At 37.3% G+C, this 25,697-nt stretch overlaps 4 protein-coding genes and 1 non-coding gene across 15 annotated transcripts; 3 read left to right on the top strand and 2 right to left on the bottom strand.

Moving 5' to 3' along the window:
• The first annotated feature begins 128 nt into the window (after nt 1–128).
• Nucleotides 129–4,296, top strand: LOC122310511 (B3 domain-containing protein Os01g0234100-like). Of its 4 annotated transcripts, none has more exons than XM_043124425.1 (8): nt 129–270; nt 904–948; nt 1,074–1,160; nt 1,750–1,778; nt 1,876–2,038; nt 2,126–2,332; nt 2,954–3,044; nt 3,194–4,296. In XM_043124425.1, exons 1-8 carry the CDS (start codon nt 169–171, stop codon nt 3,910–3,912), a joined length of 1,443 nt encoding a protein of 480 aa, XP_042980359.1. In that variant the 5' UTR covers nt 129–168; the 3' UTR covers nt 3,913–4,296. The 4 variants fall into 4 exon arrangements, with proteins under 4 accessions (XP_042980359.1, XP_042980358.1, XP_042980361.1 ...); XM_043124424.1 differs by having other exon boundaries at nt 904–993; XM_043124427.1 differs by lacking the exon at nt 129–270 and adding an exon at nt 355–806.
• Nucleotides 4,297–6,047: 1,751 nt separating this feature from the next.
• LOC122309292 (B3 domain-containing protein At3g19184-like) lies at nt 6,048–8,476 on the top strand. 3 transcript variants are annotated; one of them, XR_006242394.1, is made up of 7 exons: nt 6,048–6,358; nt 6,460–6,561; nt 6,756–6,787; nt 6,870–7,029; nt 7,373–7,711; nt 7,952–8,051; nt 8,185–8,476. XR_006242394.1 is itself a non-coding variant. In XM_043122715.1 (7 exons), exons 1-7 carry the CDS (start codon nt 6,224–6,226, stop codon nt 8,193–8,195), a joined length of 747 nt encoding a protein of 248 aa, XP_042978649.1. In that variant the 5' UTR covers nt 6,052–6,223; the 3' UTR covers nt 8,196–8,476. The 3 variants fall into 3 exon arrangements, 2 of the variants coding, with proteins under 2 accessions (XP_042978649.1, XP_042978650.1); XM_043122715.1 differs by having other exon boundaries at nt 6,052–6,358; nt 7,373–7,579; XM_043122716.1 differs by having other exon boundaries at nt 6,054–6,358; nt 6,469–6,561; nt 7,373–7,579.
• A 123-nt stretch (nt 8,477–8,599) lies between these two features.
• TRNAT-UGU lies at nt 8,600–8,671 on the bottom strand. Its single transcript has one exon. It is a non-coding gene; the product is annotated as a tRNA-Thr (tRNA).
• A 1,453-nt stretch (nt 8,672–10,124) lies between these two features.
• Nucleotides 10,125–23,793, top strand: LOC122311874 (autophagy-related protein 2-like). Of its 5 annotated transcripts, XM_043126635.1 has the most exons (16): nt 10,125–10,636; nt 11,380–12,482; nt 12,881–13,029; nt 13,838–14,001; nt 14,120–16,826; nt 16,911–17,338; nt 17,462–17,574; nt 18,064–18,250; nt 18,566–18,679; nt 18,793–18,900; nt 19,007–19,139; nt 19,680–19,882; nt 20,596–20,792; nt 20,908–20,982; nt 21,092–21,189; nt 21,389–21,625. In XM_043126635.1, exons 1-14 carry the CDS (start codon nt 10,433–10,435, stop codon nt 20,978–20,980), a joined length of 5,883 nt encoding a protein of 1,960 aa, XP_042982569.1. In that variant the 5' UTR covers nt 10,125–10,432; the 3' UTR covers nt 20,981–20,982; nt 21,092–21,189; nt 21,389–21,625. The 5 variants fall into 5 exon arrangements, with proteins under 5 accessions (XP_042982569.1, XP_042982568.1, XP_042982564.1 ...); XM_043126634.1 differs by lacking the exon at nt 21,389–21,625 and adding an exon at nt 23,655–23,793 and having other exon boundaries at nt 14,120–17,338; XM_043126630.1 differs by having other exon boundaries at nt 14,120–17,338.
• Nucleotides 22,951–24,111, bottom strand: LOC122311875. 2 transcript variants are annotated; one of them, XR_006242896.1, is made up of 3 exons: nt 23,613–24,111; nt 23,213–23,399; nt 22,951–23,111 (listed from the first exon to the last, which is right to left on the bottom strand). XR_006242896.1 is itself a non-coding variant. In XM_043126636.1 (2 exons), the coding sequence occupies exons 1-2, from the start codon at nt 24,109–24,111 to the stop codon at nt 23,385–23,387; spliced, it is 516 nt and encodes a 171-aa protein (XP_042982570.1). In that variant the 3' UTR covers nt 22,951–23,384. The 2 variants fall into 2 exon arrangements, 1 of the variants encoding a protein (XP_042982570.1); XM_043126636.1 differs by having other exon boundaries at nt 22,951–23,399; nt 23,611–24,111.
• Nucleotides 24,112–25,697: the final 1,586 nt, after the last annotated feature.

The raw sequence follows: 25,697 nt of genomic DNA, 5'->3' as shown, positions 1-25,697 counted from the left end.
AGATTCGACAGTTGAATATCTTATGCGATTTTGGTTAATGTGGATGGACTGTTATGCCCACGTTTTTGGGCCTTCATTTTGTAAACAGAGGTTAGAGATGACAACAATGATGAATGATATTTCACTCTACATATTTGACATGAAAAAGTCCAAGATGGAAAAGTTTTCATGCTTCACGATGCATTGTGTATATGGTTGATTAGATGCATTGTCGTTGACTCAAATGGGCTACGAGTTTGCCCGCACCAAACACCTCCAAATTACCATTCGGTGAGAACGCCATGCTTTTCCAGCTTTTGCAAGTTGTACCCCAAATCACCAACCTATTTCCCTATTTTGGAAGTTGTTGCTAGAGCCTAAGGGTGTTTGGCTAACAAGAATCTGGCAAAGTCGTAAACAATATTCCATGTTTTAAAATCCTGAGTTTTGGCTAATAAGGTTATTATAGAGATGATATGTTATTTATTATTCTCAATAATAATAGTTGATTTGATATGATGGATTTTAAATATTTTCTTGGTAAGTAATTTAAATATGAATTAAATAAAAAAACTAATTGTATTAGTTTTTTTCCACCTAATTTAATTAGTTAAAATGGGGACATTCCTTTCTTATTTTAAAGTATTTGTGAATAGTGAGTTTCGGTCTGACAAAATTTGAATTAAACGTCCCAATTCCTTCTCTATATATTTTGCACGCTTTTTGTCTTTTATCGAGAACCAGAAACAGAGAGAGCTCCGAGCTACTCAACAATGGCTATGTTCCAAAAGCAGAGAGTGAACTTTTCTCTTTCTTCTCTTCACTAGGTCCCCCTCAGCGTCTCCATCTTTCTCTATTTCTCTCGTTATGGGTTTTGCTTGTTCACTGCTGTGACTTGTTATTTGTTTATTTTTTTTCTCCCAGATTAAACAGCTGGCCTCCGCTCAGAGCTGCTCAACCATGGCCACGGTACAAAAGATGAGAGATAAATCCTCTCTTTCTTCTCTTCAAGAGGTCCCCCAATGTCTCCATCTTTCTCTTGTTATGGGTTTTGCTTGTTCACTGTTGTGAATTTGTTTTGTTTCTCCTCTCAGATTAAAAAACTGGAGAGGCCACCAAAGACCGAAGAAAAGCTTTTCCGGAAGAAATCTTCTGGGTTTAACCAAATGACTACATCACAAGTGAGAAAAAAAGCTTCAGGACACTGTCTTTTGTTTTTCATTTTGTGCTCTGTTTATTTTGATCATTTCCTGTACTGTGCTCTTTATATACTTCAATTTTTTGGGGGTATTCTGATCTCTTGATATTGAGAATTTCCTTCATAATGTTTTGTACAAGCCTGTTTTACGTAGTTGTTGAAGACGCAATTTTTATTCGACGTAGACATGTTCTCCTTTTTGTAAGAAAAATAATTGAAAAGTGGAAAACACGATAAACAAGTTCAGGAAGGGGTGTTTGTTACCTGTTATTTGACTTGGTGGCAGTGTCAATAAAACTGTGAAAGATTCAATATTTTTCTGTCCGATATGATCTTTCATCTTCCGTCGGTTTAAGCTTTTAAATGGGATGCTTTAATAGAGAACTGTCCGAACCCAATCTCCACTCAACCTCCCAATTAATTTTATTAATTTCCATTTTTGAATCTCGGATGAAAGTGTGTTTGAGAACTGTACGGAATAGCATTTTTAAAAGCTTTGATAGCATTTTAAAAAGTGAGTTCCGTAATGATGGTACTGAATTAATGGAAACTTTTTGTGGGTTATTGAACAGGGAGTCAATGATGCAGATAAGTTAAGAAGGTCAGTAAGTATCATCGGTCTGCTAATTAATCTGTTATGACATATCAGGGATTTAGTAAAACTTTAACAGTGCTGCTGCCTCCAACCTTTGGTACAGTTTCAAGCGAAAGAGAGCAAGAACTGACTGCTTAAATGTTTCGTCCGAAGCTCAGTCTTCCGTCTTACAACGAGCAAAAGAGTTTCAAGCAAATCTAGAACCAGATGTCCCTAGCCTTGTCAAGACTATGAGTCGATCACATGTTACTGTTGGATTTTGGCTGGTAAACATAACTTTTCCTATGCTTTTGTAAATTGAATAAGGTTTAGGTTACTGATCTTGTTGTATGTGCTAATGATTTGGATGACAGGGTCTCCCGAAGCACTTTTGTTATACGCATTTGCCTAAGCATGATACAACAATTGTTTTGGAAGATGAAAGTGGGGAAGAATTTGAAACAAAATATCTAGTTGAAAAGGTGGGACTAAGTGCAGGATGGAGAGGGTTTTCTATTTCTCACAAATTACTGGAGGGAGATATAGTAGTTTTCCATTTGGTCAAGCCTTCAAAATTTAAGGTAGTTATTTGAACCTTCTTTCTATTGTTTTTACATTTGCACCCGTTGTTCCTTGTTGCTTGTTCTATTGCTTGTACTCAGTGCATGTAATGTAAGTTGGTGTAACCGTAATGATGATTTTCACTTACTTCTCCAAAGAACAGTAAAAAGGAAGTACTCCATTGGTATGGATAAATCTGTTGACTGAATAGAAGTGTAACAGGGGAAGATAAAAATAAAGAAAATAAAGAAAATGCTGTTTATACTAATTTGTTGTAGATCAATATTTGAAAATAAATGGTTTTTTTATTATTTGGCATTGATTGGGTTTTCATTATTACCTCAAAGTATAAGTTTTTCGTAAGTGAAAGACATCTATTCTGCAAAATCTGAAATAAAATAAGTGCCAAAATTTGGGCTTTCTTCTTGGATATTTTTTCCTTAACAAATGTAACCCAAAGGCTCATCCACTTCTATCCTTCATTTTTCTTTGCAAACAGAAAAACTCCCGAAGTCCACTTGTTCAATTCGGCCTTTCTCTTTGCATTGCATGTCAATTTATATGATATAATCTATCATGTGATGCTTGAAGCTGCTATGTGTCCATGCTTATTATATATGTAGTGTACCTGATCCATTCAGGTATACATTGTGAGATATAATGGTTCAGATGAAGTGAATGGTGCTCTTGCCCTTTTAAAATTGGATGCCTGCCCAAAACAACTGACTTGTGGTAAGTATTTTCTTGCAGTTCATGTTAATATTTTTTCCTTTTTTCAATTTGATGATTTTTTAAATTGCTTCAAATTGCTACCCTTCTTCAATTTCCTTGTTACTTTTTTACTTTTTTATTTATTTATTTTTATTGAGTAAACCATGCAGATGAGGATACCAAGGCTTGTGAAAAGATAGAAATTGAGAATTTGGAGCCTCTTTCTCACGAAAATAGTCGAGAGAATAACTTGATGGTCTGTGGTACTGATCTCAGGCCAATATCAGATTTTTTAGAAGATGACAGTGATTTCAGCTCAGAAATTTTGGATGGAATTAGATTATCAGAATCTATTGTTGATTTTAAACAAGTCAGAAGCATTGAGGATTTCATTGTTCTCGTTAATGGTTTAGTTATAAACTCTGAGCTCCCAAAGTTCCTTCTGACCAAGTACCACAAGCTGTGCTGCAGTCAGAAAGCATTTCTTCATGACCATCTCCTCGAGGGTCTTAACTGTAAATTAGCTGCTGGAATCATTTCTGAGACTATTAACATTTCCGATGCCATTAGAGCCTCCAAGATTTGCACTTCACAAGATAATTTTTCCACTTGGGAAAAAACTTTGAAGGCCTTTGAGGTGTTGGGCATGAATGTGGGTTTCCTGCTTGCACGGCTAGAGCAGCTTATGAATATTTCACTTAAATCAAAGAGGTATAAAGAAGCTATAGTTGAACGAGCTCATGCAGAAGAGGAGATAAAAGTTATGGAGACAAAGCTTCTGGAAGCAAAAGATAAAATGAATAGCCTTGATACCAAGATTGAGAATCTAGATGTAACTGCAGATAAGCTTGAACTTTTGTTTGTAGAAGTGGCTAATGCCCCTTGGTAATGAGGAACGTTTGTGTTGTTGATTAACAGTCTTCTGTAGACTATAGTATATTCCGGGACCAGAAATATGTAAGAGATGTTTTGTTTTATAGGTATATACCTATTTTTGTGAAGTTCCTAGTGCATCTACTGATAGCTTGGGGAAAAAAAGTGCATCAAGTGAAACTGAAGAAATTGAGAGGCTGGTTTTTGTGAAGTTCCCTTTGTAGGATGGTGTATTTTCTGTACTTATGGATTATTTAAGATAGTGATGATCACTGAAGAAATTGATACAACTGCTAGCAAAGGCCAGAGGATGGTGTATTTTCTGTACTTGGGTATCTGTTGGTTCTCTCTTTTGTATACCTATGATAAAGCTGTTATTATTGGACAACTTGACGAGCTATTGCAGTGTCTCTGTCTTTTCCTTCTCTCCCTCCCTCACACACAAAACCACAACCACATCCGCACACAACTTTGTCGTCTTGCCTCAAATCCAGGACCACTGACCAGATGTTCTAAGAACTTCCATCTCAAACCAAGCTACCAACTTGTTTGTTCAATATACTTCAGAGGTTAATATAACCTGAAACGTTAAGAAATCAACACTGCATGCCTTGGGAATTTTATCTTGATTATTCGACTAACAGTTACAAGCTTCTTCCCCATCCTTCTTTGTGCCGAAATGCCATTTCAGCCCTTTTTACTTGGTCGATGTATGAAGAATAAATCTGGGCATCAGCCACTATTTGGCTGAAGCCGGAGTACACGTGACGTGGCTTGGGAGTGTATTTACAATTTTATCCTCGATCTCGTTCCCCCTCCCGTTCCCCCCTCTCATTCTCACTTAATTTCAAATCTAAGTATCCTCTCTCTCCTCTCTCCCCCCTCCCCCCTCCCCGGTCGATTTCGTTCCTCTCCCGAACCCTATCTTGAACTCCCCTCTCCCCCCTCCCCGTGCCCCTCCCCAACTGGCGGACAGACTCAGGTTCGTTCTTCGGCGCTGGCGAGATTCAAGTTGGGTGGCGCTGTGGGTGCTGAGCGCCGACTACGTGGGCCGACGAGGATTCGTGGGTGTTGGGCGAGGACGATCCTGTTGGGTGACGCGGGATGCTTCCAGTGAAAATGTCGTCACGGCTGCAAACAGAGGACGTCGCCGGATGCTTTCAACCGGCGACAATGGCTGGACGGCTTTAAACAGACGGCGTCGCCGGTGGGGGTGGGGAGATCAGGTTCGACGCGGGCGGGGACTACATTTGACGCGGGCTCGATTTCTACGCCGGGGGAGGGGGGGTTTCAATTCGAAATGAATTTCATATCTCACTAAACTACCGAACGGTGCGTTTCGGATAATTAAAAAAAAAAAAAAAACATTTGCCACGTACGGTGTGCAAAATTGCACACCGCTACAGTGGCTGATGCCAATCAAAACTCATGTATGAAATATATGCATGCTAAACACTGCGGCTTCAAAAAAGAGAGGGAAAACTACAAAAATAATAATAATAATAATAATAATAATAATAATAATAATAAAAATAAAAGGAAAGAATGAAAGAAAAGAAGTGTTAACAGTTATAAGTAATGTTAGATATAACCTTGAAGTTAATTATAGTCGTCAAGTTCGTACGGCCATGTAATTTAAAAAAAAAAATACTTTCAGTCATGAATATATAAGTACTGTACAATCATTTAAAAAAAAAATAAATACAAGACTTATATGAAAAGAAAATTAATTTTTTAATAATAGGCTACTCTTTTTAAAAATGAATGCACAATACTTGCATAATTCACGATTATATATAGCATTATTCTTTTTAAAAAATAGTAAGATTCATTATTAATAAATTTAGTTTTTTATTTTTTCTAAATTTTATATTTATTCATTTAAAAAAAATTATGTAATCATTGTACTCTGCAATTACTATTTCTAAAAAAAAAATACATCGTTATTTGATTGGAACAGGCTGTAAAATGACACTGAAATGGCCGCAGTTCACTGGTACTAACAAGTACCGTATGCCAACTCACCGCACATTGCGGGAGGAGCTCAATGTTTGAAATTCCCTACGTGTCCTGATGACGTGGACACGTTTGAATTCAAAGTTTCAAACTCGGTCCTGTCTTATTGGCGCACAAAACACGGTCGTATGAATCGTACTGTCCAGGATTGAACAAATTAAGGAGAGTCCAACGGTCGTATTTCTCCTCCATTTTCTTGGTTTCGCTGTTCTCACAGTATCTTTGCAAGAGTGAACCCAAAAAAAAAAAAAAAAATTCCTTTAGACACAGAAAGAAAGATAGAGAGCATCATCGTCGGGTAGAAAAGGCAAATGGTGGTCGAATCGAAGCGAAGCTATGAGGAATGCCGTCGACAGAGGTTGGAAGAGAACAAGAAGCGAATGGAGGAGCTCAATCTGGGCAAGCTCGCTCAAGCTCTCAAGGCCGCGAGCCCTAAGACCTTTCCGGTGGGTTTTATAGCTCCTTATCTCTCTCGGCGACTCCCTCTGTATTTGGATTCTAAAGTGATCGTTTTCGTGGAGTTTTATTTTTTTTGGGGTTCGTGTAGGTGAAGCAGGTGAAGCGGCCTAGGCAGCTACTGGACCTCTCGTCGGTACGGGTGAGAAGGTCAAGCCGTGTCTCTGGCAAGCCCCCTCCGACTTACAAGGAAGTCAGTCTCTCTCTCTCTCTCTCTCTCTCTCTCTCTCTCTCTGTCTCTCTGTGTGTGTGTGTGTGTGTGTGTGTTACAAGTGCCCACACTCAAATCAACCTCCGACTAAGTTATTTGGAGATTTGTTTTTTATAGTCTGAGATGCTTAGACATATCTTTATTCTGCTAAAATGCTTTATTTTGTTTCTGGGCAGGTCCCAATTGAACCTTTGGCGAGGCCCAGAAGGTTGGTATGTCTGATTCGGTGGTCATAAAAGAATCGAGTATTTCGTAGTTTACTTATCTTATGACTGTTGTGGGTTGACTAGCTATCAGCGGAGAGATCTGTTAAACCGATTTTATGCTTCGGATCAAGCAAGGCAAGATGCGATTGAGAGAGCAGAACAAGTTGAGTCCGGTTTGGGATCTGACTTCCCCACGTTTCTGAAGCCCATGCTTCAGTCACACGTCACCGGTGGATTTTGGTTGGTAAGCCGAATGATTTGAACAAATAAAATAAATGATGCCATGAACGAAGACAATTATTTCAGTAATATATAGTATCAGGTGTTGACTCGATTCTTCTAGTCTTGTAGACGGCCATTGTTTATGGATTTCTGTCGATAATTTTGCTTGAGGACACAGCTGAAAATAGAAATTCGGGCATCGTTGACAGTTAACAGACTGTCAATGGTCGCTTATCCTTTTAATTGTCGGATATGATGTCTTATTCTTTCCCTATAATGAAGTATTTTGTTGGTTAAAATTTGGTTGTTCTTTTAGAAGATTTAATTGTAGTAACTCTTATCATAATCTTGTGCAACAAAAATAGGGTCTTTCAGTCCAGTTCTGCAAGATGCACCTTTCCCATAAGGACGAAATTATCACTTTAATAGATGAGAGTGGAAATGAGTTCCCAACAAGATATCTTGCTCGGAAAACTGGTCTTAGCGGTGGCTGGAAAGGGTTCGCCGTTGATCATCAACTAGTTGATGGGGATGCATTGGTGTTCCAGTTAATTAAGCCCACTAAATTTAAGGTGAGTAGTTGGATTCTGGTTCCAATGCCCGTTTGGTACCCATAAGTGCTTTGAAGCATCTATGCATGTGGGCCGACCTACTCCAATTAAACACGACAAATGTTGTGGTATATGCCAATGTTGATAATTGTGGTACGATTCTGATGTTGACAACTTTATTTAGGAATAATTGTCTTATGTAATGTTGACATTCTTCACGTGCATAAAGCTACATATTTATGTCCCTCAGAAAGTACTTGTCCAGTAGGCATGGTTTGGCTATGCTTTGTTTTTGCATGTTTCAAAAATTATTTTATGAAACACCAATTTTAAGTAGAATTTCAATCATAGAGGTGCTCTGCTTATGGTAATTGCCTGATTTATTCTTCCTAGGTGTTCATCATTAGGGCATCTGAGTTAACAGATAATGAAGACGATGACAAGGATTCAGATGTCTTGCACATGGACAGGAGTGCCAAAAGAATCAAAGCCGGTAATTGCTCTCATCTCTGAAACTCTTCGAGTTGGCCCTTGCATAGCAACTTATAGTATGTTAAAAAAACATCCAAAAAATTGCAGATTAACATGTTTCAGAGTTCTCACTTCCACCCATTTGTTTTTGGCAGGCAGAAAGTAGACTTCATACTTGATGATCTTACTGGAATTTCGCCCTTCTTTTGCTCCTAGAAAACTGTGCGTTACAGGAATAGAATTTTGCAAATTCCTCTGCAATGTACTAACATTAGGTTCGTCATTCCTGAGGTTTTTGATTTTCTCCAAGTTAGCTTAGAATGTCATTTTTTTGTGTACTTGGGATTTAGGAGTAGCTTTGCAGCAGTCCTTTCAAAATGTATGCGCTTTTTCAGTTAGCCCGCTGTATTACTTAAATGTATCATAATAGCAATGACTTTTTCTATATGATTATGCTACCAAGTCAAATGCAAGTTGTTTGTCTGCTCTTGCCTGATCTGCTCAGTGCAAATCTATAGAAAACCTGGAGCCAATGAGTGGTGAGAGAAAGAAGATAAACAGGAAAAAAAGTGCCCCCATGCAGGATCGAACTACAGACCTTCAGTTTACAAGACTGACGCTCTACCACTGAGCTATAGGGGCTTCTCGATAGGAAGATGGTACAAATAAAAGTAATAGAAGGATACCAAACCCTTAGGACCCTATCTGCAATCTGCACAATATGACAATATTGAATATTCACCTCCCTCAAACTCTCTCTCCCACTCAAATAGTTTCCTTTCCAACTTGGAGTTTAAACTTTTGATTTTTTATTGCCAGTCATTGTCATGACAGAGCATCATCTACTCATCACTAAGTTGATTCCTTGTAGTGGGGTCCTGGAGGATCCTCCTTTTTGACATCCTTTGCATCGATACACAGTTTAAAAAGCAAGCCTCATGATATTTCCACTTGACCTCTTTTGGTACTTTATCTCAACTCAGAATTGCAGTGTTTCCACCATGCCAAGAAAATGGCTGGATTCATCCAATCAGAGAGTGTTCCTTTGTCTTAAAAATATATAGCAGTCTTTCAAAGTTTTATAACACTGTTCCATTGCTGGCCATGCTTCTCTTTATTCTTCTTTAACCATCCATATATACGGGCATCCAAACTCCCTTTTACATGTTCTTTTACCTAATGAGTGACTTTGCACGCAAGGACAACAAAGCAAAAACACAAAACAATGAACAAAAACAGTGATTTTCCCTCCCATTTTGGGTCGAGCAAAATGTTATTCATGTCAACAAGAAATAGCTAGGGTATGATTGAAATTTGAATACCCAATATACGGATATACGCTTTATCCAAAAGAATATTTAAAATGTCGACTTTGTTTATAATCAAAGTAGCTATTACTTGTTGAATTACCGAGATATATATATATACACACACACACATTAGAGAGAGAGAGAAATGATTTGTAAAAGCTTTGCTTTTTTATAAAGAGTTTGAATAAGACTTGTCTATTTGATACTTCCTTCTAACATTACCCATATATATATAAGTTATGTTTGATTGTTGAATTCGTTTCAACTTAATCATTACTGGACTCGTCACTTTTTAAATTTTTCATGAAATATGAACTCATCGTAGCTTACAGATTTTGCTGATATGCAACAAAGGTTGATCCTAAAGGATTTTGCATTCAATCACATGAATTTACAAAAACATTACTATTCGTAGATCAATTCAGATCATCTCAACATCTAAATATAATTCTAATATAGGGAGAGAATTATATTAAAATTAACAAAAATCTCAAGCAGTAGATGTGGATAAAGGTTTTCTCCCAATTAAACTGGATGAAATAAATTGTGAACTTTTATATAAAATTGATATGTACATACAGATTAATCGAATATTAAATTAAAATATTCGAATGGAATATTTACCCAAAGTACAAAATAGTGGTAACACGTAATATTCCGCGAGTGGACTGACTGTACATGACGCGTCACCCTTCAAAATATTCCGTTAGTTTACGTTATTTTCCGGTACTCATAATTTTTTTGAAGTTATATTTTCTCAATTTCAGGATAACTCATTCCTTTATATTTTTTAACTGAATTAAAAAGGAAATTAAAAAACTCGGAGGTGAGGACTCACACGGAAACCTCCAAAACATTCATCAAAACCCCAAGATTCGTAAGAACTGAACCCAAATTCAATCAATTATACTTCACGCAAACTACAAACAATTCCTTCTTCTTCTTCTTCTTCATGGTCGATGGAAGGGAAACCTTCCTCGCCAGCAACCACAACAGCGGCGAAAGACCTCGGTCCTAATCATCTAACCTCCCCAAAACCCTACTTTCCACGCAGGCCTCGAGAATTCCGAATTCTTCGACAAGCAGCATAAAAATGTTCCCCTGGAATATTGCGAAGTCGGCCGAGGCGATGTTCTCGCGGTGGGCCGTAAAGAGGGTCTGCAAATTCGTGCTGAAGAAGAAATTGGGGCAGTTCATATTGGGGGATATCGACCTCGATCAGCTTGACGTGCAGCTCCGCGAGGGCACGATTCAGCTTAGCGATCTCGCGCTTAATGTCGATTGTCTCAATGAGAAGGTGCGCTTGATTCTTTTATTTTTCAGAAATAAACAAAGTTCATTAATAATTAGCATGGGAATGAATACGCGAATTTTTATTTTTTATTTTTGTTTAAGTTTGTTTGTGTTTATTAATGAAAAGAATGGGAGATTTCTACCGGTTAAGGTAATTAGAGTCATATTGACTCATTAGACTCAACTGAGCGGAGATGTTTGTTTTCTTTGTCAATAGTAGCACTTTTTTCAATTCGTCAGTTATTCCGGATTTAAAGAATATGTAGCGTTCTAGCATTTAATCTTGTTATATGCTTGGCGCCCGTTTTATGTGGAGAACCATTGAATGTGATGTCATATGCTGATGATTTAGCCTAAAGAAAGACGACTATATTGATTAATATCGCTAGTCTATATGTTCACAATTGTATTACGTATATCCAAGGATAAGACTCCCAGGTTATTTTATTTTATTTTAAAAACATTAACTGATTTGGGGGGCCATATCTTTCTTTTGTAGACACATGGTAGATCAAAATGTTAGAACTGTAACTACATTTTTTTTTTTTTTTTTGTAAATAATGAGAAACTTATTAATAGAGCTGTAACTATTATTAATTGATATTTCATATAATTTAGGGTGCAGAGGGTTGCTAACATCATTTTTCATTGTTTTTTTTTTTTTTTTTTTTAACTTGAATGGATTTACTTGTCATCATGCTGATTTCTTATGGCATAATTCTTCCTGTCCCCCCTCCCCCCAAACAGTTTGGTGCAGCAGCATCAGTGATTATAAAAGAAGGGTCCATTGGCTCTTTACTGGTTAAAATGCCTTGGAAGGGTGAAGGTTGTCTGGTTGAGATAGATGAACTTGAGCTTGTGCTTGCTCCTCGTTCGAAGAATAATTCACCAGCTGGGGGTGAAACTTCTTGTTCAGTTCAGCATGGTGATGATGGTCTCCATTCTGACTTTCGAAAGGGTGAGCATGACATGGTGGATGATGCTGCCAAATCTATGTTTGGGGATGTTCATGAAGGTGTTAAGATGATTGCAAAGATGGTCAAACGGTTGCTTACAAGTTTCCACGTGAAGATAAAAAAGTTGATAGTTGCATTTGATCCATATTTGGAGAAGGAAGAAAAGAATGAGGGCAGTCGCACAACCCTAGTGCTTCGAATATCAGAAACCGAATGTGGAACTTGTGTTTCTGCAGATGCCAATTTAAATGGTGGTGCAAGAATTGAGAGCTTTCTTGGAATAAGTCAGTTGACAAGTTCTGTGAAGTTTCGAGAAGCGGTACTTGAACTTCTTCAAATTGATGATGACAACAATAAAGAAAGCTCTCCATGCATATCAAGAACAAGTTTTGGTGAATATGTTTCGGTGCACTGCCCCTCAAATATTACCACTCCTGTTGTGACTGGGAAAAGAGGCGGGTTTTCTGGGAATATAAAATTAAGTATACCTTGGAAGAATGGATCCTTAGACACTCACAAAATGGATGCAGATATTCACATTGATCCCGTGGAATTGAGACTTCAGCCCTGCACAATTAAATGGCTCTTGCTTTTATGGGGAACTCTTAAGAACCTGGACTCTGATATTGAGGATCATATGCAGTACAATTTAACGGATTCTTTTAACATTAATGCAGCATCCTACAGCCATTCATCAACACCAGTTACTGGACACGTTACTGACAAGGTGATGCCAAGTTGTGGTGATTTTCCAATGGACACATCTTCTTTGGCGCTACAAGATTCAGTCACTGAATCTCTGCTACCTGGGTCACATGTCATCTCAGATTGGTTGCCATTTGCAGTCCATGAAAACCATAAAAATCACTTTGAAGAACTTGATTTTGGGGCAAGGTTAGTAATCGTCTTGTGGTGTCAATATTTTTATTATAGCTGCAATAGAGGGAAATTTCTCTTGACACTCCCACCAGAGACACTCGGTGTTGATTATATTTCTATTTCTTGCAACTGATATTGGGTCTAACCATACTGCTTCCAACTCCAAACAGAAAAAGTAATGAATTTGGAATTGCATTAGAACCTTAAGAGCCAGTCTTCCGTATATGCATTCATATATTATGTTTCCTGGTAATGCCAAGTAGTGGATGCATGTAAACAACAACTGAATGTTTCAAACCTTTTAATTTGTTTCATGTGTGTATAGCCTTGCTCCTGCCTCGGTTGGTAGTCAAGTATAACAATTTCAAATATTGTCACTGCCCCTAATATGTCATTCTGTTGCCTCTGTGCAGTGTAGATCAATTTTTTGAATGTTTTGATGGAATACGAAGTTCCCAATCAGCTTTAACAAGCAGTGGGATGTGGAAGTGGACATCTTCTGTTTTCAGTGCAATTACTGCAGCATCCAGCCTTGCTTCTGGATCTTTGCATATGCCCTCTGGTATGCGCTCTTCTCCCCATTTTAGAACTCTAATACTGAATGCATTAATCATTCTATGCATTATATGTTAGCGCATTGATTGTGTTTTCAACTTGCGTTGTATTTTGGCCTAATATGTACTCGCAGATGATATTTGGTGCCTGGGTGATGCTTGGATGACACCTAGGTGTGTCCAAGGTCCATTCAAATTGTCCAAAATCGAACTTATACAGATGAGATTTGTTATATATGTTTCTCCTCCTCCCTGTGTACTTGGGCTTTGCCTACTTCTATGAATAAAATTTCTTGATTACCTATCCAAAAAATATATATATATATATATATATGTTTCTCCTCAACTGTCACTTTTCTTACATTATATTTTCAGTTTACTTGGCTTCACTTGAAAGTTGAAATAAAGTACCAGAGAGAATGGTCTTTGTCAGTTGTCTAAAAGGTTTAGTCTTCAAATTCTCAGAACCTCCGTTTTTTATAATTCAACGGGAATCTTAGCTATGATTTTTGTTTTCATTAATAAAATTCTCGTTTGAAAAAAAATAATAATAATAAGAATAATAAAATCTTACACTACATGTAGGGAAAAGGGGAGAGAAAGGGGGGGGGGGGGGGGGGGGGGGAGCGTGTCTAGTGCACCTTTGAATTACATTTTTGGTACACTTATTAGTTTAAGCTTTTGGGGCTGAACGTTTCTAATATATTCTCATTTAAGAGTTAAATAATTCCAATTGCGTTTTCAGATCTCATATATTGCTCATAGATATTTGTGAGTGAAACTTTGATTTTCTCCTCTTTCAATGTTTGATTACAGAACAGCAGCATGTTGAAACCATTGTAAAAGCTGCATTTGCTGAAATTTCCATCATTCTTTCTTTCCATGATGAAGCCCAAAAGCATTTGTGTGATCCTGAGGGTGATCAGGTTAATGTTCATTATCTGGGTGCAGAATGCAGACACATCATTCTTCATTTGCAGGTAATAAATGTGGTTGAAGACTTTTACGTCCATTTATTGTTTTGCCGTTTGTGCTCTGCACTGTCTGTGTGGCTTGATATTCTTCTACACTTACTCAAACATCTGATGAGATTAACAGGTATGTCCTCAAGAAATGAAGTTTGATGGAATGGTGGAGTGTGTTATGGTTTCTGATTACCACAGCAGTGAAAACAATGCCCTGGACTTTGGGTTGAACAACAGTCAAAAGCATTCTATTTATCAACTGCAAGCTGAAGTTCAAGGCGCTCTCCCTCCATTTGCCTCTCCTGCTGAAGATCCTCATTCAGAGGAAATAAATAGTTTAGCTGATGCAGATTTTCCTTTCGTTAATAAGGGTGGTGTAGTCAAAGTTACATTGCTTAAAACTTCAGGCGTCACTCATTGCCAATATTCTGTGAGTTCAAGTTCATCAGATGGCAGTTTTATGGGGCCAACATCAATTTCATTGCAATTATCACCTTTTGTTTTCTGGGTGAATTTCCCTCTGATTAATACATTAATGAATTTATCCGTGGAAGTGGTGAAATCTGTTGAGATAAACAGAAAAAGGAATGAATTCCCACCCCGGGTCTTCAATGAGAAGCAAGGATCATCACAGGCAGATGCTAGAAGAGGTTCTACTCTACCCATGACAAGCTTGTCTTCAACAGAAAGCTTGCGTGGCAATATAATGATGCCCATTGCTCGGGTAATACTATGCTTCCCTTTTGAAAATGGTGAAGATGGTAGAGGCTACTCTTCCTGGGACCAGTTTGTTGTTTTTGACTTTTCATCACAGTCGGCATTGAACATGGGAGTGAATAAAGACATGAGTCCAACTTCAGATGCAAGTTCACAGAAAAAACATTTTTTCACAACCACAAGGTCTTTGCGTTTGCATGTTGGTGATCTTCAAATTTACTCGGTCTCTTCTGCAAGCGAAGATAAGGTTGGAATTAACTCTAGCAACATGCAGAATAAAAAACTTTCTTCTCAGAACATTCTGTCCATGACAAACAAAACAGGCTGTCTTTCTGTCATCAGCATGCTTTGGCCGGAGGGTCATGTGACTGGTCCTTGGATACAAAGGAGGGCAAAGCTCTTAGCCACTTTAGGGGAATCAAGGAGTAGTTATAAAGTTGTAGGGAAGGGTGAGTTTGCTTCTGTGTCTACTGTGAAAGATCTGGAAGGGTTAAATTCTCAAATTCGACAAGGAATAATTCTGACCTCTGTACTCTTCTTTCATGTTCATCTATCTCCTGTTACAGTTACTCTTTGCAGTTCTCAGTATAAAGTATTACACGATCTTTTAAATCAGGTGATGAATGGATTGTCATGCATGGGTTCTGATGCTGCCAATTCTAGGGAACCATCTTCTGTGTCTCAAACATCACTTCTTGTGGAGTGTGATGCGGTAGATATTTCAATTATCCCAGATGCAAAAGAGGATATTGGAGGCTCAATGCAGAGTGAACTTCCAGGATCATGGTGTCTTTTGAAACTGAAAATTCAGAAGTTTAAATTGCTGTCTGTCTCAAATATTGGAGGTATTAAGGATGCCAAATTTTTTTGGCTAGCCCATGGAGAAGGCAAATTGTGGGGTTCCATCACTGGGGTTCCCGAGCAAGAGTTTATTCTAATCTCATGCAGTGATTCTACTTTAAAGCGTGGTGATGGAAGAGGTTCCAATGCATTGTCATCTAGATTGGCGGGTTCTGATATTGTATACCTGTGGGAGCCAGAGAGTTTTCATGGCTTTACATCCGTAAATGTCAGATGTGGTACCATTGTTGCGATAGGTGGTCGCTTGGATTGGTTAGACACTATATCCTCCTTTTTCAGCTTGCCCTCACCTGAGACGAAACTAGCTGGTGACAATGGTATGCAGAAGGATCTGAATACATCATGTGGGTCCTCTTTTGTTCTTAACTTTGTTGATGTTGGATTGAGTTATGAGCCTTACTTGAGGAAATTGGTGGATGGGATTGAAGTTCTTGATCCCAAGTTTTATTCTTCAAGTGCCAAAGGAAAAGAATGTGTGGCTGAAGAATATGTTGCTTGTCTGTTAGCTGCATCTTCCTTCAATCTATCAAATTCATCTGTCAAAAACTCAATTGACACTGAGTACAAAATCCAAGTGCAGGATCTTGGGCTGCTTCTTCGTACAGTTTCAGAACCCCATATTCTTGGTGGCACTTACAATGTTGAGCATCTTCACGAGGTTGGTTATGTCAGAGTTGCTTGGGAGGCACTCATTGAAGTTATCTTGAGAACTAACTGTAAGAATGGCCTTCTGTGGGAGGTGGAATGTTCTAAATCTCACATTTACGTGGAAACTTGCCATGACACCACTTCTGGTCTGATTCGTTTGGCCTCTCAACTTCAGCAGCTATTTGCTCCTGATGTGGAGGAATCGGTTGTGCATTTGCAGGCTAGGTGGAATAATATTCAGAAGGCACAAGAGAAGAATGATTTTAATGATGAAACTAGTACTCTTGGTGGTGATTCTGTGCCATCAACTTCGCGAATGTGTACCGCAAGTGTAGATACAAAGAGTGAACCTGGATTGGTTGGTTTGATGGATGAGATATGTGAGGATGCATTTCAATTTAATAGCAATGGTATCTACCAATTTGATTCTTCTGAGTCCCACATCTGTGTTTCACTCAATGAAAGCCTTCTTGGTGATTCGTGTGGCTTAAATGTTGAAACTACTGAAATATCATCTCATGATCTGTCCATCAATGAGTCCATGCCTGTAGTGGGACTGGAAAGTAGTCAGACCTCATTTTTAGAAGAAGATTACTTTCCAGAGTTTATAAAAGGTGATGACTTTTTCCCTTTGTCAGAATTATCTATGGGCAAACAATCTATGCCTGAGATACCTAAATGCAGATCCATGAATGCAGGGGGTGGAGATCTTGAAACGGGAACTAGTGGATGGTATGGGGACACTTCTGTAAGAATCGTAGAAAACCACATTTCAGAGGCTAGTGAGCAAAGTGGTGTGGAACATTTTGTGGAAGGCAAGCTTCCTTTTATTGATAATACGAGATATGCCGATACTGGAAAGGTTACTGGGCGTATACATTTAAAGAAGATTGATGTCAGATGGAGAATGTATGCTGGTTCTGACTGGCATGATTCTCGAGATGATGGTGAGCATTCTAAGTCGTATCATGGAAGGGATAAAACTATATGTCTGGAGCTTTATTTATCAGGGATGGAATTTCAGTATGACCTTTTCCCAATTGGTGGAGTATGCGCATCTAAACTTTCTCTTTCAGTTCAAGATTTTCATCTTTACGATAAGAGCAGGGACGCACCATGGAAACTGGTATTGTTGAAATTCTTGAACTTTCAAATGTCTTTACCTTTTGTTTTTGTTTTTGTTTTTTTTTTTTTCCTTTCTGTTCTTTTCTTTAACAGTCTGAAACTTTCTTTACCTTTGTGTTGGAAGTTGCTTGGATATAAGCATTCAAAAGAACATCCCAGAGAATCATCCTCAAAAGCATTGAAACTGGAATTAGAAGCTGTCAGACCAGATCCTTTTATTCCTCTTGAGGAGTATCGGTAAGTCTAAATAATCTAATGCTTTATTTGAATTCTTCTGATATTAAAGGTGATATTAACCTGTTAGCCTTTTTTCATAGAGTACTACCATATTTTGTTATTCTATCTTAGAACTTCCGTTTTTCAGTTGAAATTATCTACTAGGTTTACATGAGTTGTTTGATTACTATTGTGACTTTAATATATGTGTGTGGGTGTGCATGCCCATGTAAGGTTTGCATAAAAAATTTGAAATTATAATTTATGCATCGAGGTCAGTCTTATAATATTAATGGCAGCAGTATCTTTGCTTCTTGCTTCCTGTGCATATTAATGTCTTCTACCTCATGTTAGGCTGATAAGTGGTATTGAAGCATGGTCAATAATTATGCACCAACTTTTCCCCCTCTAATGTGAAGGGAAAATAGTGAGTGTGGTTTTCACAGTGGTTACTAACTTACTAATATTCTTATAAGTACTTGTGCCGGTTCTTGTAATTTTCCCTTTCAGGTTGCGCATTGCTTTACTTCCCATTCTACTGAATCTTCATCAGTCCCAACTTGATTTTCTCATCAACTTTTTTGGGTCTAAGAACTCACCAGTCGACCAGTCTCCTGCTTGTTACCAAGAGTCAGATGGTTCAAAATTGTTGCATGGCCATACAATTCCAAATGAGGCATTGCTTCCCTTCTTTCAGGCATGTTGTTTTGATTATATCATGATTATGATGTGCTATATAATTTCTGGTTGTCCTCTCTCTCTCTCTCTCTCTCTCTCTCTCTGGTGCCAGTGCCTTTGGCTTTGTCTATTTTGGGTTTTGCTGCATTGTCTGTATTGTCCAGATGATGTTGCTTTTCGATATTCATTTAGTCAATTTTGGAATTTGGGCAGAACTATAACCCTCTATGTTTCTGGATAATTCATGTTTCGGTTCTTCATCAAACGTATTTGTATTTTATTATGCTCAAAATCTATGTACTCATTGTGTTAAAGTTTTTTTTTTTTTTTCCAGAAATTTGATGTATGGCCTGTTGTTGTTCGGGTTGACTACAGTCCTCACCATTTTGATCTCACAGCACTGAGCAGTGGGAATTATGTAGAACTCGTGAATCTTGTCCCCTGGAAGGTAAATTTTGCATTCTTTGTATAATTATGAATGCAGTGATCGAGATTTCGAGTCCTCTTGGGTTAAGGGATGGGTGAATGGAATGTTTGATCACATTTAACTGATTGAGGCAGGGTGTTGAGCTACAACTGAAGCATGTCCATGCTGTTGGCATCTATGGCTGGGGCAGTGTTTGCGAAACAATTATAGGGGAGTGGCTGGAAGATGTTTCACAAAACCAGGTTTTTTAGTAGCATTCATTGTGCTTATTGAAAACATAATGATTCCGTGTTCCAATTTCTTGACTATTATATATCAAAAGTAAATAGTTATGTTTCTATAATGTAGGTTCGTAAAATATTGCGAGGCCTTCCTCCTATCCGATCATTTGTTGCTGTTGGTTCCAGCGCTGTGAAGTTGGTTTCTTTGCCAGTTGAGAACTACAAGAGGGATCGTAGAGTTCTCAAGGGAATGCAAAGAGGTAAATCAGTTGAACTATTTTCATGGTTCAATGCCTACCAGAAAAATCAGGGCCTCCATCATGGCAGCCCAAGCACCTAGCAATTTTTGGTGTTTAAGAAGATTATTTTAATAAGACAACTTATTAGTTGAACCATGTGAAACTTCTTACCACTGGCAGTAAAATTAAAAACAATGGTGTACTTGGGCTATGCCTATTCCTCGTTAATAAAACATTGGTAATAGTTATTTATTGATAAAAAAGAAAAATAAAAACAGATGTTTCTTAATCATTTATGGAATCATTTATGGGAGCATGGTTGAGCATTGCTTATTGACATTAGAGATTTATTATTTCTTTATGGGCTAATCCAGATTTTCTTTTTCTTTTTGGTGGCCTGTTGTGGTAACTAAAAAATTGCATCCATCTTTGCAATTATTTAAGTAAAACCAATTCTAATTCCCATATGTGATGTTATCTTACCTTTTGTTTGCTCACATGATATCTGAAGGGTAATAATAAATAATGAAAACTGGGTAATTTTTTTTTTTTTTTTCTCAGGCACAGCTGCATTTCTTAGAAGCATTTCACTTGAAGCTGTTGGACTTGGGGTACATTTGGCTGCTGGGGCTCATGATATTCTGCGGCAAGCAGAATATATTTTTACTAGCATTCCTCCTTCTGTACCATGGGCTGGACAAAGTACATCGAAGACACATGTAAGATCTGATCAGCCCAATGATGCACAGCAAGGACTCCAACGGGTAAGAATTTGTCCATATTTTCGTTGTCATATCAGTAATTCTTAATTGTAGATGATCCTGTATGTTTGTAAATTCTAATAAATAATAATTGTGTGCATGCACCCATGTGCGCACAAACATGTGGAAACCCACTTGAACTCATCCTTTTAAACTGGGCTTGCCCCCCTCTGCTCAAGGGCTGTTTCGTCCAAGATATTGTTTAATAGATTTTTCGTAAATGTTGTTATGAATCTAGTTTTTTTTAATTAAAATCTTGATATGAACCTAGTTAAAGCAATCAAACGTTACTTAGCAATTGTTCTGTATACAAGACCTTAGTGGTCAATGCAGTACATAATGTGTTACATTAGCTGTCAACTTTGGTTTTGGACTTACTGAATAAAGCTTATATCCTAGCATGCATATGTGGAGTTTTAGATGAAGACATATCATTTTAAAGTTTGTTTATTTTGTACAGTCATCTTTATCTTTACCTTTTTGGTTTTGTTTTGGACATGTGACCTTATTTCTTGTTAATTGCAAGCTTTGTGTATACTTCATTTTCCTTCTGCCATGTCTTGTCACAAAAATTCATTTATAATAAACATTTTCAGTCTGTTGGGCATTGAAATCATGACCCTGATGGAGTTAATAAATGGTTATCAGTTCAGAAAAAGATGTGTGCTGTGTTCTCCAGGGAAGGTTTTAAATTTTTAATGTTCTTAACTTGACAGGCTTATGAAAGCCTTAGTGATGGCTTGGGAAAATCTGCTTCTGCCTTAGTCCGGACTCCCTTGAAGGAGTACCAGCGTGGAGCTGGCGCTGGATCTGCTTTGGCATCTGCAATTCGTGCAGTTCCTGCAGCTGCTATAGCTCCTGCTTCTGCTTGTGCAAGTGCTATACATTATACTCTTCTTGGCTTTAGAAATAGGTCAGCCATAATTTTGAGGTTTTATTATTTTTATGAGATTATATAATTGTTTGTCAGCACATCTAAATGTTTAGAAGTTAGAACCTGAACCTAACTGAACTGTTCGTGCTTGCAGCCTGGATCCTGAGCGTAAGAAAGAATCCATGGAGAAATATTTGGGTCCCACACAGTTATCAGAACAAGATTAATGGTGCTGCCTGTCCTACCTATCATAGGGATCCAATATATATTTACTTGACTTCTGTAATTTAATTCTTGCTTATAAGATTCGTTGTGTTTCTTGTATAAACTATTTGCAGAGTATATCTTGACCGGTCAAGTAAAGAACTGCTTTCCCGTCCATAAAAGGGAGCTGATGAAGAGCTTCGTTGTTGCTGTGGAGGGGTGCATGTATCATGTAAGTTACTTTTTCAGAATTTACTCACACTCTATATGGGAAATTATAGTGTATGACCTGTTTGTTAAAGACTTAAAAGGGGAGATGATGTTTCTACAGTATACAAAACATTTCTTGTTTGTCAGCTGAAGTGCTTGCTCAACCACTGGCATTTTCTACCTGATTCTCAAAGTTGTTATGCTTGGTTTATTGGATGCAGATGTATAGTTAACAAAGCTACCAATTGATTTATTTCCCGTCAGGAAAAGATAAAGACGGCAATTTTTGTACAAACTGTAAATATCCAATGGTTCTTAGAATTTTTTGCCACGCTCACAAGCCTTGTAATTATAGTTATCCATCATGTTATTCTTTTAAAGCCTTAATTATGGTGAAAGTTGCTTCTGTTGTAAATAATTCAGCAAACAGTGTTTTCCCAATCAGAAATGTTTGATCATGTACATGTTTTATTTAACAATTACCTACTGAAAATACCATTGATACTACTGTGGTAGTGGTCAACCCCTGCGGCACCCCCTTTCTTTCATCTCGTTATAGAATTTATTTTAGTGTTTCTGGACATTGTAATTAGGAAATCGCTGCTTTCTTTATACAATTAGAATGTGTTTTTGAATGTTTATTTTGTCTCCGAGGGGACTTGCGTGTTGGAGGGACTAACCCTGTTGGGGTGCTTACTATCTCTGATTCTTGAAGACAAAAAACAATGATGTTTATGCACCGCCATCTTTTAGTAGATTAATTAATTGGTTTTATTTTGCTGGGTTTTTACCCTTATTTTTCTGCAAATTAAGAAGGATGCATTAGATTGTCAAAGTGAACCTATACTTTTGACTTCTAATCCAGTTTTGTAATATTTATGGGCTTTTAATTTAGGCACTGTCGTTTATTTTATTTTGTCCCAAAAATGGCTGGTGGGGTTACAGATTTTGACTGTAAAACACTACAAATTATTGGGTATTAGGGTATCCGATGGTAATTACATACTGAAAATGATATGCTTTAGTATTAGGGATGTCATTGTATAATCGAACCGCTTTGTGAGTGATGTAGATCTCTCTCTCTCTCTCTCTCCACACTTTTATGTATACATGTTAGATCCAGGCGATGTAAATATCTATATAATAAAAGGTCAAAATGTCACTGTTGTTCTACTTTCAACACCACTTGTAATCAACATTTTAAAGCGAGCAACATTGGTGTTTCTTATACAGAGAGAGAGATGAACATCCCCGGTGAACCGGTTTTAATTTTTCTTTTTCTAATATTAGATTGAAGCGATTCATATAAATATATATTTTAATTTTTTATATGATTTTTTATATTATATATAATTTTTATATCTAATATAGATAATTATATATAAAATAATCTTGTATTATATGTTAAATTACTAATTAAAATAACATTAAATTTTAAAATTCCATATAAATAATTATATATTATCACTGTAATCTATAGTATTAGTAGTTATATTAATACAATATCACTATATGTTATAATATACTATAATATATCATTATAATCTATAATACAATTATAATAATATTATTATCACTATATTATTATATATTATAATATTTATAGCATATTATATATACTTTGTATAATATATCGAAAAAACTAGATCGAAACTGGTAAAACCGGAAGTACCGGTTTATAGGTATACCGGTATTGGCTCTTATACCGTACCGGTTACACCTCTATACATATATATATATATATGTATATGTATATGTATACAGAGTTAGGGAGAGATGAACATCACTGAAACAATAGATATGAAATGGATAGATTGACTACAATAATCTCTAATCCTAGATACGTAGGAGAGTTCAACATTCAACATTTCACATTTGTACGGAACAGAAAAAGCTGACCTCTTCCTCTCTCTCTCTTCCAATGGGAATTAAGGGCGGAAGGGGCTGTTTGAGTCAAATATAAAGATAGAAACAGGAGTTAGAAAAAAAAAATGCAGTTAATCAAACCTGAACATACAGTATGGAACCCACTATCCATACAATACCTTCACCATTAGCAAACAAAACTTCAAACTTTTTAGCAAGATATCAGACAACAAACCCCCCTTTCCTTGATGATTGCCGATGCTACTTCTTTAGAACATCCTTTACTTCCATCTGACTTATTGATCCAATCCTACTCCATTTGTATCCGCAACTTAAACATTCTTCAAGGCCTCAAAATAATAGTTCCTATAACAATGAAACCAATTATAACAAACATATCAGTAGTGCAGTGCGTTGTTTATATGCAGAAATATGTGTGTGTGTGTGTGTGTGTGTGTGTGTGTGTGTGTGTGTATGTGTATGTTGTCTTTATTTAAGTCATTGTTTGAATTGTAAACTTGATCTAGATCTGCAAGTCCCAGGTTCAACCATCTACTCAAGCAGAAGATTATCTTACACGTGTTTTCTTGCTAACAAAGGCCTCTTCGTGAACAAACACAGGCCCAGGCATTTTCTCTTCAACTACAGTTTCCAGCACCCCATCACTCTTGTCGCATTTTTTATTGGTAGGGGAGAGAGAGAGACCCTTTTTTAGGCCAAGGCGCTCTATCCACCGGCTTCCATTCTTCGGTATCCTCGGAAACACATCCTCATAATCATCATCATCCACAGAGAGTTCATCTCTTAAAGTCATCTTTCGCTGCTGGTTGGTGCGACTATTCTTTACAGGCAACATCATGCCCTTAAAGAATAACTCATCTGCAGACATCATGGAGTAGTTTTTCACAGAAAACTCGAATTCTGAGGAAACGGGGGCTTCTCTGTAGGTGTTTTCATGCTTGGTAGGTTGTTGAATGTCTGCAAAGTCGTTGGAGAAGGAGATTCTTGGGTCCACAGTGGGAGTGCAGAGACTTTGCTGCTCAGTGTTGAACATGTTTGGGCAGGAGGGCATGGACATTCTGACTAAAACAACCACTATTCCTTTTTAACCTGAGTTCCTTTACTTGCAGTGTTAGAATCCACATGCAGATGTCTGCATTTATCTTGCAATGAGCCTTGTTTTATGTGAGTTCAGTAGACATCTCATGTTACTTGGATTTGTCTCTTTCCGATTAATAATGAGGGTAATTTATACCTTATTTCTCTTCCATGATATACATATTTTTTTAATTGCAGAAACTTAAAAATTAAAGTGACATAGAGAATGCACTATCTTATTTAACAGCCATGCCAGTAAGACAGCTTTAGCCGAACATTTTGACTAACAGATTCCTTGTCACTTTTAAATAAAATGACAAAAACTTTTGTTTAAAGGTTCCATGTTCATGCCAACTGGATGTGTGAGCCAGGCACTTAAATACAAAGAAGTGGATTGCTTGCCAACAGAAGGTCTTCCCCAGGCACTCCCTCTCAATTTGAGCATGTGAAATTGAAATAATCTCTCCCTAACTTTCTTCCGAATTAATACTCTGAAAAGTCATACACTACTGTGCTTCCGTGAGCATTAGGACCACCTCAAAAACATATATTTAATGCAAAAGACAAACTTATCACAGCAAGTTTCTACGTTTCTGAATCCTAGCTATTTCCTAAGCTCATGGCCATTCTTATCTAGATCATGCTTTTATAAGTGTTAGATAAATTATTCTACAAATGCCATAAAAAAATTGAGAGAGAGGGAGGGGGGAGAAGGGGGGGTGTCAAAGAAGTCAATCCGGAGAATCAGTACACTTGGCATTGCATTAAAATGGATTGTACGTGATGTTTTATTCTAAGAAAAAATCTACTCATCATTTATTTTTTCATTATCATCTCACCATCCCATGATATGGCATTAAATGAGAGGTTTACAAATGAAGCATAATAAATAGTTTCCAATCATCTCACTAGCAACTTTTTTTAAATTTCCAAGAGGCCCATGTGTAATCAAGCTAGGTAAATTGTTAATTTAAGCAGCAAAGCCAAGCACTAGCTTACCACTTTTTATTGTCAATTTTCATGTGAATAATCAAGAATCTTTTGTTGGACTATTGACCTTCACGTGGTTTATCCTAATCTAGATTGGAGTTTCCTATCACTTTTCAAATGGGGTTTCTGACAAGTGGCGGATTCTCATTCTTGACGACTTTGTGGGAATTTCAGAAAACACCCCACAGAGACATTGCACCAATCCCATATTCCCATAGGAACAGAACTTAATCCAAGGGCAATGTCCCCCTTTTGGTCTCCCATCTTGTTAGCAAAACTTGTCTTTAATACTCTAATAATGAGCTTCTTTAACAATAAAGATGAGTTCAAAGGTTCATTTTACAATGTCAGATCGGGAAGAAACCCCAACTTTATTTGCTTGATGCTCCCTTTGTCTTTCTAATCAGGTTTTCTAACATGCTATAATACCAACTATATACTGACTCTGAGATTCTTTTTTCCGAGGAGTCCTTAAATTCGTTTTTATTATTGGAGTCTTATCGATGAGTCACCTCATCACTAACATAGGAACAAAGGAGAGAGTAAAGGGAGAGAAGATCAAGGCCCTCAACCATT

Source organism: Carya illinoinensis, chromosome 5 (assembly GCF_018687715.1).
Source record: "Carya illinoinensis cultivar Pawnee chromosome 5, C.illinoinensisPawnee_v1, whole genome shotgun sequence".
NCBI lineage: Eukaryota > Viridiplantae > Streptophyta > Magnoliopsida > Fagales > Juglandaceae > Carya > Carya illinoinensis.
The sequence above is the reverse complement of the archived record's forward strand: the minus strand, read 5'-3'. Positions and strand labels throughout refer to the sequence as shown.